The sequence below is a fragment of the Haemaphysalis longicornis genome, unplaced genomic scaffold (genome assembly GCF_048455015.1).
Source record: "Haemaphysalis longicornis isolate Haplotype H1 unplaced genomic scaffold, Haemaphysalis longicornis Haplotype H1 scaffold_1, whole genome shotgun sequence".
Taxonomy (NCBI): Eukaryota; Metazoa; Arthropoda; class Arachnida; order Ixodida; family Ixodidae; genus Haemaphysalis; species Haemaphysalis longicornis.
The window spans coordinates 242,171,057-242,187,589 of NW_027526203.1; the positions used below are offsets into that span (position 1 = coordinate 242,171,057).

At 47.5% G+C, this 16,533-nt stretch overlaps 2 protein-coding genes across 2 annotated transcripts in view; both read left to right on the top strand.

Annotated features, from left to right (window-relative positions):
- Positions 1 to 16,533, top strand: part of LOC144143358 (annexin A4-like) — a 395,087-nt gene that overhangs the window by 164,612 nt on the left and 213,942 nt on the right. The gene's annotated exons all lie outside the window — the stretch shown is intronic.
- LOC144174649 (nose resistant to fluoxetine protein 6-like) overlaps positions 4,711 to 16,533 on the top strand; it is a 49,036-nt gene continuing 37,213 nt past the window's right edge. Inside the window, exons 1-2 of the mRNA XM_077703439.1 lie at positions 4,711 to 4,999; positions 15,417 to 15,625. Of these exons, the coding sequence (XP_077559565.1) occupies positions 4,711 to 4,999; positions 15,417 to 15,625 (498 nt within the window). The remainder of the gene's footprint in view (positions 5,000 to 15,416; positions 15,626 to 16,533) is intronic.

A 16,533-nucleotide genomic window follows, 5' to 3' on the forward strand; every position in this document is an offset into this window, starting at 1 on the left:
TACAGCGTCGGTGTCCTAAATATGACATTTATAAACTCATAATTGCGGCTGTTCATTTTTCACATCCGCTCAACTGGCGTCGCGAAAAAACGTGATGCGAAAAATGCGCATTCAGGGATAAGGAGGTGGACTAATAACTTTTATTGCAATATAGAAAGTTTGTTTGCTTGTCTAATTCAGGTTTTGTAAAAGAAATTTTGAAAAAAAGGTAGAAAAAAGTGCAGTTAAAGTCATTAAACACGTTCGCTGAGCGCAGACAGAAAGTGCGTCCTATCCAATTTGGCGCAGATAGTGAACCATTCTGTAACCTTGCGTAATTTCACACGCTCAATATTTTATAAACTACAAGGTTGCACCCGGATTGGGAACATAATTGGTCGTCCAAAGTATACCTGCCCCGGAGAGTGGCGCCTGTTGGGTCCTGGGTCTCTAGAGCCCGGTAGAACGCACACCCTTTGTCAAAATTTTGTGGGCCAATCCCAAGAATTCTCGACCCCAAAGAATTCAAAGAATCGGCTTCACCTTCTTATGTAGCAAAAATACTTTAAGGCAGTAAGAAAGAAAGGTCTTTTCTCGAGCTTTCCTGCATAAAAATTTTCAGCTTTGCTCTGGAGGTAAGATTGTACATTTAATATTTTGAAGCATGAGCGTTTCCGGCTTGGCCCACAAAATTTTGACAAAGACTGTACGTCCTAAATGTGATGGTGCCGTCGAATCACGCTCTGACCTTCAATTATATATACTGTGCGAAGAAACCTCGCCGGACACCCGAGCCATAATCATCACAGAACTGTGATGAGCCTCAAAGTTGCAATGTGCGAGTTAGCCAGAGATTTCTGCTGCCGGGATGCCCGGGGCTGCCTCTCCACCTCGGGCGAGAGGGAGGGATCGCTTGGTCACGTATCGGGACATAACCCAGCACTACCGCCTTAGTCGAACGCACCTCCCCGGCCCCGCTCCCACCTTTAAGCACGGGCAGTCTGTTCTGTGGCGTCGACTGCAGACGCATCCCGCATTGTGCCACCTCCACTTCCCCACGCGACACTGCCACACTTGCACGGGGTGCGGCGCGCTTTTCGCTTCCCTCCTCCACATAGTAAGCGCGTGCCCCTCCTACCTCCCCCCCCCCTCCATCCTACTCTGTCCCTGCCCCTTACGCTACTTTACAGCAATGGGAGACTACGCTGTTCAGCTCCGACCCACAAGTGCAAGAGTGTGCGAGTCCGCTGGCCGAACTCGCCGCTAGGGCCACGGGCTCCCTGCCGTCGACTTGGGGACTGTAGTGTGCCAGTGCTCCCAGCCAGCGCCTATTTCTTTTCAGCTCTGGGTCAATGAAGTTTTTACCACTACCACCACCACCACCTTGACATCCTCATCATCCTCGTCGTCCTCGTAATCATCATCACCATCATCATCGCCATCCCGTTCGAGTTTAAAGCCTCTGTCATGTTCCTCCGGACATTCCTCTTTTGCGATGCCCTAGCCCACTATTCGCCTCCGAATTTTCTTATCTCATTCCTCCATCGAGTTAATAGTATTCTTCTACTTCTAGTCCTGTTTCTATAGCAACCAGTTAACTACCTTGTGTTCTTTAAAAAAAACTAATATACTGAATTTTAGTTCGACCGCAAGCCTCTAAAGCATGGAAACTGCGCCGGGGATTCACTTAACCAAATTAGTACCTGTCTTGTCTACCGTCGTGTAAAATATTCAGTGACAATGGAAAATTTCTCAGCATTCATTTGCAGCCCTGCGGCGTTCTTATTCACCTGTAGTCTCCCCCATCGAAAAAAAAAAAAGAAAATCATGGGGCGGAATACGCCCACGAGCAGAAACGTGCGGGAGAACCCTCCTGCTATTATTTGCGGCAAGCTTGCGTTCTTCTGGGTATTTTACAGGGCTTATAATAAATGCACTGTGACAGAACCAGTGCTTAAGCGGTTCTTCGACCCAGGGTCAATTGCGACTGATGGAGTTCAACGTGCTCCTAGGTATATTGCCTCGAAAACACGTTACAGGTGGTTCGCTCCTTTATGACCGCGCCTAGAGCGCCTATACCCCTCACTGTCTAGCGGCTCCACCGCGAGCACACTGAAACATGCGTGAGGCACTCAATAATGCAAAAGCAATCAAGAGAGGGCTACGGCTCAGAAAGAAAAGCAACCGTTGGTGATGTTGGTAGCCTTTCATCGGGCCACAAAACGTCGCCACTAGCTTGATTCGGCAGTATACTGTCTTTGCGAATGCGCACGCGCACACGAAGAAAAATAGAAGAGATCCCTCCGACAGTTTCTCAGAGGAAGCGAAGCATATAATGAAGCAACACGTAAGGACACTTGCCGTGAGACAGGTGATGGTCAGTATTATTGGATAAAGGAGTGTGAATGGATGTGACTAGTATGAGTTTATTTACGCGATAATAGGTGAGGGCATCCTTGGACCATTTAACTGAAGGTGCGTAGGCAAATGACAGCAGCATCGATTTGGGCGAATGAGCCGAGAAGCTCACGCGCACAGGGCATTGGCGCAGAGTTGGCCGTATTTCTCTGGTTTAAGCCACCCAAAGTAGTTGTTGGCACCGCTAAAGCGGACGGCGCGATACGGCGTCTTTGTGAGACAGCCGCTTGCGCTGGCACTTCTTTTCCCGTAGTTAGTGCTGTTCTGAATTCTCGGAAATATGGACCAGACAGCCGAAATCACTTCGTTAGTTCAACCTGTCTCCATCTTCTGTTATTGTTGCGCTTTCAGCTGCTTTTGTTTTGCATTTATCATTTTTTTTCGTTTGCTGTGGTACGAATCAATGCAATGTGTACACTAAACTAAAAGAACGCCGGTACTGTAGGCTATGCACTTGTGTCTTTTTTCCCCGCAAAAATGCCTCACGTTTCCATTGCGCTAACCAGTTTTCATGTGCATGGAGTTTGGAAATGCATGTAGTTTGGAAATGACTTGCACATTTATACTTCGTGCCCATTCTTTTTCTTCGGGTACAAATGCTTTTTCTTTTCCGCAAAAGTGTATGGTTTTGGAGGAGCTGGAAACGGTTAAAAAAAAGCCGCGCCAAAAAACCTGCTGTGGTTAGCTAAGTAAGGCTTCCAGTATAAAAGTTCAAATCCCCTCCGCATAACGACGACATGGTTGAAACGCGAAACTTTCTTCGTGAGAAAACCAAATGGCGAAGTGCCAAAGTCAAAGCCGCTGCAATCAAAGTCAGAGAGTCAACGATCAAAGTGCAAGTTTAACTTCCTGACAGTAGAAGTCCATTAGCCAACGATCAAAGTGAAGACTGTCTGCGAGCCAAAGTACAAACTCAGACGACAGCAAACAAATCCCTAACGAGAAAGACCCTCTTTCCCCTCACCCATCGTCGTCCTTAGACGGAGGGGTTTTTAACCTTGCTTGAAAAGGCAATGCTCTAAAGGTGTAGTGTGTGGTGTTGTTTGAATGAGGAGGCTACATGTATTAAATGACTTGCATTTTATTGCCTTCGAGAATTTGCCCTTTCACTTCAACTCACTTCAAAGGACTTCAACTCTGCTGCCGAAGTTCAAAGCGAACGCCCGCGAAACGAACCCAAAGGAAATGCTGAGTGATCCGAATGTGATGGTGGCGCAATCGGATAGACGTCGGCTTCATACCGCGAGGGACCCGGGTTCCATTCCCACCGCGGAAACCGTTTTTTTTTTGTTTCCCCCTCCTCCTCCGAGTAATAATAATAATAATAATAATAATAATAATAATAATAATAATAATAATAATAATAATAATAATAATCACCATCGTAATAATCATGTGCCCTACCATTGTGTAAAGTTGGGTTGCTTGCAGTGCGTTTGGTTGCAACCAGCCATCATAGAGACCAAGAAAGCTTCGCTTTAAAATAAGAAAAACGCGCTACAGCGGCAGACGAACTCCACCTAACCTATTCGGCGGAGGCTCAAGCCATTAATAGAATTCTATCTATAGTGGTAGCGCTATAGTCTGGGAACGTCAAAATATCACTTGCAAAAAACGTGAGATAAGAGAAAAAAAAAACTCCGTACGGAGAAGGCGACGGTAACACAAGCCCCCCAACTCCTGAGAGAAGGAACCTTTTCATGAATGTAAGCTCTCGCGCGCGTCAAGCTCTCCCGCCGCCTCTCCACCCTAGTCCGTTGCCCCGTTTCGCCCTCTCGAAGAGGAATGCCCCCTTGGACCTCCGCCGACCGGACCGTTCACTGACACAGCCGGAGGGCACAAGTGAAAGGGGCGGAGAAAACGGAAATCCACGCCCGTACCTCTGCTGTAGAGTGCCGGTCATCCCAGATAAACGAAACGCTGATATTAGAGAAAAAGAATTACGCTGTAAGACGGTGAACTTTTGAGGCGTGCCAAGGTCCTTGCGGGTTGCACCCCGCACGAACCGGTCGGGAAGGCGGGGCGGCAGGCGTCAGTACCGACGCATCTTTGGCCATTCCGTTTCTTTCATCCCTTTATTTTTCTTTTGTCACTTAAGCTTGCGTGAGAAATAAAAAAAAAAAAATCTCCCCTGGCTGTTATTTTATGCTCGCAACGTGTAAGGGGTAGGAAAGAGCGAACGTTGGGGAGGGAGGAGGGAATGATCCCTTATTAACTCCATTTCCGCAGCGCTCGTTCAAAACTGAACGAAAAATTTGGGCTGCGGTGGATGAGTGCCGGGCGCTGGGAAACGTAGAGATTTGGGCGGACACCATGCTCGGAAAGTTCCCAGCTCGGATTTTAGTGCTTGTCGGCACGGTGCTGTTCGTGCTTCATACGATCACCGAGGGTTCAGCGGAAGTGGAGACGACGACGACTACAATGACGACCACGACAAAAAGCTTGGAGGCCGACTTCGAGGAACTGACCAAATATCTCATTGCCAAGTTTATGCCTAGGATGTCCGACCTCATCGGACGCAGAGACGTGAGCATCGCTTGCTCGGCGAGCGTGGTGAAGCTTTTTCTCGGTCTACGAAACAAGGATCCCTGGGCGATAAAAAGTAAGCATTGTCGAAAAGCCTGTCCTGTAGATTGAAGGTGTGAAGTCTGATTTGAGCCGGCCGGAAATGAAACTGCTCTTGCATGGACTCTTCAGAAGAGTCCAAGCCTGTGCAATTGCGTTTTCAACTCCCTGGGACTTATACAGCATTATTGAGTTTTACGCACATTTGTAGAGTCACTTATAATGCGCTCAGATGGCACGCGACGCGTAATGCGTGCCGAGCCTAAACCCTTTATTGTCCCGACAAGAAAAGAGAGCATGATTGATGTGAATGGCGTTTCATAGTGACATCATGTTCATTTCCCGCGAAGCTGTTTCCTGGTCGCTAATTGGCATGTATACAAAACTCTTGAGCCCTTCGACTCGATGAAGATGGATGACCGACAAAGCTTTTAGGCTCACGACACAGAGGTGATAGAGAAGTTAGGTGAATGGTATCGGGAAATTTTATATCTGTCGAGGGTTGACGGTGGTCATCTCTAAGACATGCACGTACATAACTCGCACACAATTTTATTTTGACTCTCCTGATCTTGAAAATGACGGGTAGTGATACCTAATCCACTCAAAATGCATGTCCAAGTGATGAAAGCTATAAGCTCGAGTTCAAATTGTGTTTTCAGTGGGGTGAGACTTTAGCATTGGCACACATCGGGATTTTCATTTCTCAACTCCTCACGGCATCGAAGGCCTCTCGCTTCCAAGACACGTGGAGCCCCGGGAGGGTTCTTTCCCGAGCATAAAATACGTGGAACCATAGCCATTTCTGCCGCCACTGTTGAACGTATACGCAGTAATATTCTTAAATTTAAACAGTTATTTCTCCTATCTGGCACTATGACATACGTCCCCCATCTGCCGTTAGGTCTGAAAATTAATTTACAAACACAACAGCGCAATACTTCAGGCTTCCATGGCATGCTCGCACCATTGTGTTTGGCGGTATAGGTTCCGGGATGAAAAAAATTCACAGCATATCCACGGGGGGAATGATGATGAGTGGGCGAAGCTCCTGAGGGGAAATCATCGGTAAAACCGTGACTCTTCAGTGAAAGTTCGCCCACTACATCTGTGTCCGAACGTAACGTCTAGAAAGTCTCGCTTAAACCGCGCGTCGGCACCTTGGGGCTGAGCTCGCCTGATGCGTTTTGCAGACGCCTCACGAGCTCTCACTGCATCGGGGTCTGCCTGCCGATACGCGCGCTTTCTCGCCGCTTCCCGTTCTCTGACGTTTTGGAGATCCTCTTCGCGCCGCAGCCGTGCCGCTTCGCGTACGGCAGGGTCCTCGCGCCGTTGCCGTGACGCTTGGGCCTCTCGCTCTCGAACGCTGGGATCTTGGCGGCGTCGTCGCGCAGCCAGACGACACGCTTCGGCCTCCCGCTCTCGTACGGCAGGATCTTGGCGGCGGCGTCGCGCAGCTTCACGGAGCGCTTCTGCCTCGCGGGCTCGCACATCTGCAGCCTTATCCATCGGGCGACTCCGAGCGCGCGCCAACAGCGAACGGATTTTATTACAACGCTCCCCGCCATCTAGTAAACAATCCAAGAACTAAACTAGAGGTAGCCACGCCATCTAGTAAACAATCCAAGCGCATCTTTTCATCATATACAAGTACCGCCATCTAGTAAACAATCCAAGAACTAAACTAGAGGTGGCTACATACATACGTCGAGGATGGACAGACCCACGCCTTAAGGAGCTTCGCCCCTAGAATATCCCCCACCCCTTCACTTTTCCTGGAGCGCATAAGGTCGAGCCACCCGTTGAAGCACAGTATATGATTTTCGTCTTAAACGGGACGGCACCGTGTGTTCGACTGTGTACAGCAATGATAGCGGCCCTAGCTTGAATATATGGCCCTTTTAGATCCATACGTCGGCGCATCCACCACGGACGTTTTTCCAGGCTCGAATGGATGTACTCAAACCTGAAACAATCCGCCTTACAAAGAAGCGACAAGAAGTGGAAGCAAAGAGACAAAAGTACACGCATTGAAGTTGCCTACTAAACGGCATAGGATGAGTTTATGAGGGGTAAATAATCAATCAATCAATCAATCAATCAATCAATCAATCAATCAATCAATCAATCAATCAATCAATCAATCAATCGATCAATCAATCGATCAATCAATAGACCCTTTATATAAGTATTCCCCCTCTAAGCACGTTGACTCTCACGCAATGTGAACTCAATGTTTTACACAAAATTTTCAGATGTTCGGTGTAAAAATCTGACTTGAGTTCTGATGGTTTTCAAAAGCACAATGATTGAGGAGGAGGAATAACTTGTATTGGGATGGAGAAAGAAGTTTTCTGTTTGCTTCCTGTGTGAAACTGCCCTCCCACTCCTTGCAAGCTACGGGGACAAGTTTGCCACCTGTGCGGCACCTTTTTCCAAATGACCAAGAGGAAGTGGGAACCACCATACGCTGATGAGGTCCCCGTCGTTAGCCACACACAAAACAAAAATACACGGAACGCTTGCCTGTCCCCAGCCAGGGCCTCTTTCTCCTATCACTTAAGTGCCCCGCGATGCATCGGCAGACATCGTTTACGGGATACATGCCGGCCACCAACAAAATCTTATGATCCCTGTGATGTAGAGCGGTGGTCGGAGCTGACGGAGAGTTTCGCGTCATTCTGCGATGTGCTGCGATATACGCCAGCATCTCGTGCAGTGAAACGAGGTAGTTTCGGAAATCCGCTTCTTAACTCTGTCACCGCCACATCACACGCATGGGCCAGGTCAACGGCAGAGGGCATGGGTTTTTGCAGTGGAGCTGTACTAGGCTACCTTTCCTTACCTTTTTCGATGACCTCGCATCAAAACTAAGCTGATCACATTCCTATCGGACTTACTAATTAATGATTCACGAGCTTAGAAAGCATCGTGCACCGATGCGAAAAGTTTCACAGATCCATAGAAATGCTCCCAATGGCCTCGATAGGTTCTTTCGGAAACATATCACTTCTTTAATTATATAAAAATAAACGTGAAAGACGTTTTGGTTCGTCCAGTTTTTACTGGATGGCGCTAGCTGTCTAGAAAGTGAGAGTTTTGTGAACAGTACAGAAGTCACATTTAAAAAAAAAATAAGCAAATTAGGCCGTTCTGAACGTTTGTATCTTCAGAACATTTGTAAATTCTTGTTCGTGAACGATGTTTTTCAAGCCCGTGGACCATGAAGCAGTGAGTCCCATAGGAATGTGAACAGGTGAGTCCCCCTTAACTCGGCAGTTATGACTTATGCTACGGCGGCCCAACAGACTATTCACCTGTGATATATACACGTTCCTTCTTGATTCCATCCTCTCTCCCTGCGCTCCCTTCCCCCGCACTTCATTGTATGCAAGGGGTCGGGTGCGAAAATATCATCGGGTGCGAAAATATCCGCAGTGCGTACTTTCGAATAAATAAATAATAAACAACGTCAGGAGGTCCCGGGAATGAGCAGCGGCGCTACGCGTAGGAAAGATATTGAAGGCATTCGAAAGTGTTAGCCGCAAGTGGATAACGAAGTAAATCGTGTCAAGCGGCAGGAAGACGAAACCCATCTAGAAAGTGGGGCCGAACCAAAGCTCATCACGCGTTCAATTGAATACTATTGCTTTCGCATTGAGAGCCCTTAAAGGGACTCTGCAACATTTTTTTCAACTTTTAAAAAAATCTTCGATGCTTGCAGAACGTAGTCACACAACACACCCAGTACCTAAGAATAGAGGGTTGCAAAGTACTCCAGCCAAAAATTACTGCTCTATGCCCATCAGATAACTTGGAAAGTCACCCAAAAGATTTTTCTCTCTTTCGCGGTCTTGACGTTCTTGGAGCGCTGGAATTACGTCATGAAAGTCATGCAGCGGCTGTCGGCCGGTTTTCCTTCAGTTGCAGCAATGAACGCTTTCCGATAGTAACTTTAAAATAAAGCCACGAAAACAAAGCAGAAACGGAAGGCGTATCTGGTGCGACCAGAAATCAGCTTTCGCAGTGCTTCCAGACGCGAAGGAAAAGGTGAAAGCGTTTGTAGAAAGTGTTGCAGGGTCCCTTTAAAGGAACTCTGCGACACTACCAATAAACGCTTACTTCCACTCTCCTTTGCGTCTGAAATCATTGTAAAAGCTATAGCTCTCGCCGGCACCGAGCGGCACTGTGTGATCTGTTCGCCGCAGCAAATCCGTCTTCCATTTCTGCTTTGCTTTTGTGGATTTCTGTTTAAAGTGGCTATCGAAATCGCTTATTGCTGCAACTGAAATGAAACCGGCCAATAGCCGCTACACCGCTGGAATGACGCAACTCGAGCGCTTGAGAGCGAGAAACAACTTTTATTGAACCGAGCTACTACGACGTCTTCTTAGACGCCGTCGATGGAAGTGGTTCCCTCTTCACGGGACCCATATGCTTCTCTAGCCGCCTGGCCCCTGGAGATCAGGACGAGCTGGTCTTCCAGGGCGGGGCTGGTTAACAAGGCCTCCCATCGCTCGGTAAGGGTGGATGATGGATGGGGTGGGGTAGTGGGAAAGGTAAGAGGTGGGGGGATTGGCTTGTAGAAATCGCATACTCCAATGACGTGTTGGAGCGTGCCTAACTGAATCTTGCAGAAATTGCATTCCTTGTCGTACCTTTCCCGGTACACCTTGTTTTGAAGGTAAGGGTGCGGGAAGGATCCTGCTTGCATCTGCCTGTAAATCGCTTGCTGTTCCCTGCTAAACGATTTGTGAGGATCGAGGTAACGTCGCCTCTCCGTCCTGTAGTGGTTCGTAATGAAGAACGCTAAGACCGGGAAAGAGAATTTTCTTGAGCAAGTTTCTATGTTATCTGATGGGCATAGACCAGTAATTTTTGGCTGAGGTCCTTTGTGGCCTCATATTCTAAGTACTGGATGTGTTTGTTGGCTACCTTCTGAAAGAACTTAGGATTTAGAGAGAAGTTAAAAAAAGGGCTGCTGGGTCCTTTAAAACGTTCTTAGGTGTCCTTCGACTTTTCGCGGGTCGTGGGCCAGTTTCGATGTACTCGTGCGCTCGTAGTCGGTGATTTCAGCGTGGATGTGTCGTACTCAAAAGAGACGGGTCTAGGTGTTTGGAGACATTTGAAGAGCTTTTTTTAAAAAAATGAGCCAAATCCACCTAAAGCGATTTTGAGAAAAAATCCAAAGTTTGTTACCGGACCTGAATGCCACACTGTCAATCAGATAGGGGAATTTTATAGCCACAAGTAATTAAAAATATGCGGTCAATTTGAGCAACATCAGGATGATAAGTTCGGATTTGGTTGATACTTAATTGAAAAATTCGAGTTTATGCGGCATTCTCATGAAAACTTTATTACAACTGATTTTCAAGAATGGTACAATGGACTTTTGGCGGAAAAGGCATTAAAAAGCAACCAAAATGCGACAGGGCTTCAAGAACAGTAGAACTACACATGAAGAGCAGGGGAGTCCTCTTGGCAGCATTAGCAGCTCTTTTCAAATTCTTCCGTAGGATAATTTTCTAGGGCACACCTGAAGGCACTCATGAAGTAAGCAAGCTCTTCATTCCCTTGCGATAAATTTCCAAAACGCTTCGCAAGAAAGCTGCTCTTATATTCTTCACCGCACAGAACTGGCTCGGGCCCACTAAGAGGGGGGATTTGCCAGGGCTTGTAAGTAGCGGCTAATTAGTTAGGTACTTAGATGGTTAATATGGGAATAAAAAAATAATGATACCAGATTTACTCCGTTAGGGACGGGGTAGAAGAGATAAAATCAGTGTTTCACATCTCTGTTTCATTCCGTTCTCTTGTTACTCTGTTCACTTTGTCGTCGACTTCCGGGGACAGATCTGTCACCGATCTCTTCATTTCCGTGTAACTTGATGAAAATCCAGCTCCAAAAAGCAAAAAAAAAAAAAACTTCTGAAAACCCCCACAAAACAGTTTCAACAGACACGCCAAAGTGAACTTCTATTGAACAAATAGGTTTGGCTCATTTTGATTCGTGCAACAGCAGGATCTGGCTCATTTTCGATACGAACTACGATCTGCCAACGGATTTGCAGAGCGTTACCACACCTATTCTCTTGCAACATCTTTTCTAGAGTAAAGCCGACGACTCTTTTGGCCACTGCAGTTCCATCTGACGTAGTTTCGGTTTGTGGATTTGGCTCATTTGAAAAGGAAACACCTCATTTGTCTTGGGATGTCACTCCGATCGGGAAATTCGACATTATCAGATAATGTGCCCGCAGTTGCGAGTATGCCTATCATTGTATATCATATCGACAAAAAAGCCATTAGGGCCGATGCGTTACTAAGTTGCGATTACTTTACAGCTCCGCGGGTCATCCGCACTGGCAGGACGGAATGGCCTTGAATTTTTTTTGGCATTCTATTCAGAAAACTATCGCTGAACCAAATGCGGCGGGATTACTTTTTCTTTTTCGTGGTGGCATGCATTAAAGAATGTCGCAGGCCTGCTTCACCGCAATGCCCATAAATGGCCGACACGCAAGAGAGCAATTTGGACAAACAACGAGACCTGATATACGATTAGGCTCTGGAACCCTGATCTGCACTGGGAGATCATGCGTGCAACGCAAAACCTCATGCTTGTATTGCGTTCTGTCACAGCGTAGATTACATTTTTTCGAGTCAAATCGTATGCCGAAACTCGTGATTGTCCTACTCTGCCAATTTGATCAAAAATATGGCGCATGGATAGTTGCGTCGAAGCGGGCAGGCATTTGGAAGTGTTTTCATTTAAAACACTCTGCTCTTGAATGACTAATTACTGCGACCGATGGAGCAGATTACGACAATTGGGTTGCCTAGATAACGATTTGACAAATGACGTCCTCCACGTCGCTTTACACAGTGGGTTCTGACCATTTTCTTTACGTCGCCCATGTTAAAGCGGAACTGACATTGTTGCAGCCAAAACGCAATCCGGGCTTCGTCATTAGCCAAATTTCATCATACGGGTCACTCAGGTGCATTGTGGTTGCATACACCCTCAACCTACACCTCTTGTGTCAAAGCATGCGTTCCGAAAAAAAGTAGCAGTGGCTTAGCTCGGCTATGCCAGGATATACGTAGCGTGAGCTAAGGTTCAGCAATCCAATTCAGTCCAGTCCAGTCCAGTCCATTCCAGTCCAGTCCAGTAGTCCAGTCCAGTCTAGTCCAGTCCAGTCCAGTCCAGTCCAGTCCAGTCCAGTCCCGATTCCCATCCAGTCCAGTCCAGTCCAGTCACTGCTCCCCGCGCATGCGCAGCATGACTCCCCAGGAGCCATGGGAAACGGCTATCAAGCGGCCCCGGCGTAGCGTAAGACTTGGCTACTGCGCAACCGAGGAGCACAGCTCGGCACGCGCCGGCGCCAGTGCGTCTGCCGCAGCTTTGACGTCACTCGTCTGGAATGCGCAGACCGGCGAATGTGCAGATACAATTCTCTACGCACCCGTACTTCAATTGAATTGGATTTCTAATCCAATCCAATCCAATCCAATCCAATCCAATCAAAATCCAATCCAATGCTCCTCGCGCTTGCGCAGCCCGGCCCTTCAGGGTCCACGCGAAACTGCTCAACCTCGGCCAGTGTAGCTTACGCTACAAAAAATTCAGCGGGTAGGAAATTTCATAGTGGATGCCTCACGGCGCAATGCGACTTGACTGCTGTCCTCCGTGGTAGAGTGGATTGGGTTGGTGTGTTACACCGACAGCAAGATGCCTACGACGCGGGAGGGAAACAGACAACCCCGTGTTTGTCCGCTAGAATAAAACTTAAGTCCTTTCAAGTTTCATTCAGCTAATCAGCTGGAAAGTATGCTAAATCGCAAATTAAAAACACGCGTGGTTTGTTTCATGCACTCCTTGCACTGCGTCCAGCTTCGCTGGTCAGCGTTCTTCCCAAAGTGGGAACGCAGTGAATTTTTATTTATCCTGCACTCTACGGTTAAAAACAGGATTCTCAGAGAGGCGGTTTACGTTTGTCGCGTGTCAATCAGCGACTACATTTCGCAACGTTGTAACCGTGGTCTTTACGTTCAGGATAGGCTGAAGTTACAAGGACTCTTTCAAGCTGCGAGTTAAAGCCTAAATAAAACCCCTCACAATGATTACGCAGAATAATTGGCTGACAGGCATCGTATATTTTACCATTTATCGCGCGGAAACCTATTCGCAAATATGTCGTTGGCGGGAGCGACCGACTTATTTGGGCGGAAAGATTCTTAAGTTCATATTGTAAAGCCGCCGTAACTTATCAGTGCTTAAACTGTGAACACAGAAATATGAACCAGCATTTATAAGCCGCTGCTCTAACTCAAAGAGCCGGGATAGTACCGCTTATTCATAGCTCTTTATTTAGGAAACAGATCTTAGCAATCCGCCGCGGTGGCTCAATGGCTAAGGCGTTGTGCTGCTGAGCCCATGGGCGCGGGTTCGATTCCTGGCTGCGGCGGCCGCTTTTCTGATGGAGGTGAGCAGCAAAAACGCGAGCGTGTTCGAGATTTCGGGGCACGCTAAAGATCCCCAGGTGGTCAAAATTAATCCGGAGCTCTCCACTGTGGTGCACCTCATCGGCGGTGTAGCGTCGGCGCGTTAAACCACCTAATCAGGTCTTTTCAGCATCACCCTCCACACGTCGTGGTATCAGAAGATAAAGTCGTACAAAAAAGCTGCTCAGTTCCGATTACGAACGTTTGTGGCATTTGATAGCAGTGAATGCGGCAACAGTTCGCCGAATCATATTTGTGCGAGCCGTTATTTTCGTTCAGTCTAACATCTAAAAGGCCCTAGACACTGCAGGAGATTAAAGCGAATGCCGGGATGGTTTGAGGTGGGGTAGAAAATGGGAAACACGAGTTTTGTAGGCGGGATGCACTGCTGTAAAAGGGTAGAGTTAGCCCAGTTTGGATATCTGACTCGCTCTGGCTACGCCCACAGAAGATTATAAGCGCAGGAAAGGAGTGCACTGCAACTTCGATTACTTCGCATTAATATGACAGCCCGGGAAAAACGGCACTGAGTGATCCCCACAAATGGACTACGAAATAGTTAGAAGAAGGTATTACCAACAAAAACAAATAAAAAACCACCGATGAGCGGTTCGCATGCCGTAAAGTGAGGCGTAGTGGGGGAGGACCAAGCCTAGTGCGTTGGTGAAAAAAAGCCGACAAATACACAAAGTCAGTGCGATAATTTAGCGTTGGCTTGCCTTCTGCAGTTTCTGCCTCTGCGGACGTAACTTATCATTAGTTACAGTTTATCACCATTACCATTCTTAACCAAACCTGTTTTTCTTGCTGGTGGCTGACTCTGTTAGGCCACCCTTAGCGCCGTTGCCTCGGAAGTGATGATGATAATCACGGGTTGTCAACATCGGGAAAATACAAAACCTTGCTACCGTGGGTGATGGTTACGTTGGCACAGAATAACTGAAAATACATTTTCTCTGTATAAGCCAACGCAGAAAAAAGTTGATATTGGGGTTTACGCACCGAAGCTACACCTGGGTTAAAAAGTGTACCGAAGTTTCCCACCGGCGTTTTAAAGACGATAACATTTGCACCCGTAGATTACAGGACACTGGTGAAATGGAGGGCGCTGGGTAAAAATGGAGAGAGTCGGGAACGAGATGAGGTGGAAAAACAGGAGGGCACGATGATTCTAGAGAGAAGAGGGAGTTGGGGAGAAAAAGGGGGCAGAGAGAGAGAGAGAGAGAGAGAGAGAGAGAGGAGAATAGAGGAGGAAAAGGAGGTATGTCAGTGTGTGTAGAGAATTTGAGACGGGAAGGAAGAGGCAAAAGAGGGTCGCGAGGAGGAGAGAGAAAAGTACGAATGGGGTGGGGAATATGGGGGTAGGAGACAAGCGGAGGAAGGAGAACAGTCAGTGGAGAGGGGACTTGGAGGAGGGAGAGGTAAATAAGAAGGATATTGTACGGGGAAGCAGAGGAGGTGGGTAAAGAAAACTAGGGCAGGAGGAAGAAGAATTGGAGACGGTGATGGTAATAGGAAAAGGGGAAGAATAGGTCGCGACGCGGAAAGATGTCGCAATTGGAAGGGAACGGGCACGAGCGACAGGAAAATGAGGGAGCCGGAGGATCGAAGGGGAGGTGGACATATCGGGAGGAAGGAACGCAGTATGGAGACAGATTTGGGAAAGGAGGAGTGGAGCGCATGAATGTAATGTGGGGAGGTGAAGAAGGGCGGAAACAATAGTAAGGACTGAAAGAAATGTGGGAAGGGAGTAGCGGAGGACGGAGTATTTGGGTCTACCGGTCTACGGGTTGAGTGGGTCAAGCAGGGAAATTCTATAATTGCATCCTGTACGGGGTTATTGAACGTGGAAAATAAAAATTATCCGGTTGCAAAGACAAAGAGATTAAGAAATGCGCGAACGGTAGCACTGATGGCCCCACGTGTTGCGCCTCTCTCCTTGTCAGTGCTCCTGTCAAACGGGTTGGTTCCAAACAACATCCTCGAGGGCGGCGCAGTGAGCGTGGGTTCGTACGAGCAGTGCCTCCACACGAAGGTGCCCAATGGTGAGGACCACCCGACCGTCAGGGGCCAGTACTGCTCCCTGCACATCAAGCCACCCACCAAAACTTTCGCATCATTTGTTCGGATGTTCCAGAAGGTGGGACAGCTCACCGTGAGTGGCGCTGGCTATCTGTACTAATATATAAACGAACTAATGTCGCGCTTTTTAATATGACTCGACTTTCTGCGGGCGTAGTAAATAACTCAATCGGGCATGTAAATTTTCTCTTCTGTGGACTACGTTTGTATTTGAGCGTAAACACGGGAGCGCAAGGCATCATTTATACCAGAGCCGATAGAGAAGACTGGTTTGTATCGGTATTGTTTTTGTAACTGGGGGTGAGCGGGGGGGGGGGGGGGGGTGTAGAGAGAAGGATACCGCATACCTAGAGGGGAGTCGTACGGCACCACGGAAGGGTTCATGTGGAAGTTAATACAAGCATACAAGCAGTCATTATTCAGGCTCTACAATGAGAAGTTGTTTTAACCTAACAAAGCTACAGCAAGCCTCCAAAGTTAATTACCGGAGGGGTGTCTTGCTATATACGGGAAACATTTCCGTGAAATGAGTTGGATAGGAGGCGTCAACAGCCGTCCTTGGAGCTCACAGGAATAAAATTGCTGCTGTACATTTTGTTTCGTTCTCAGCGTCCTAGTCCAGTTGTTACATCAGCGTATAATGTCTAAAGCCACCGTTTTTCATTAGTAGTTTATTCAATAACATTCACATGTGGCGTATCCTCCCGTGGTAGCAAATGTCGATCCGAAATACTGTCGACCCGGTCGCTTAAATACCGCGCACAGATTAGAAGGGCTACACCAATGACACCTGTGCGTCTCTTCGTGCTAATGAACTAATTTGTTTCAACTTTCAGGCAAAAGTACTGATTCCTTGTCACAACGTATCTGAACTGCCGTCAATAATTTCTCCTTTCTATCCAGGAATAGTCTTAATAAAAATTTTCTCTCTCTCTCTCTCTCTCTCTCTCTCTCTCTCTCTCTCTCTCTCTCTCTCTCGCT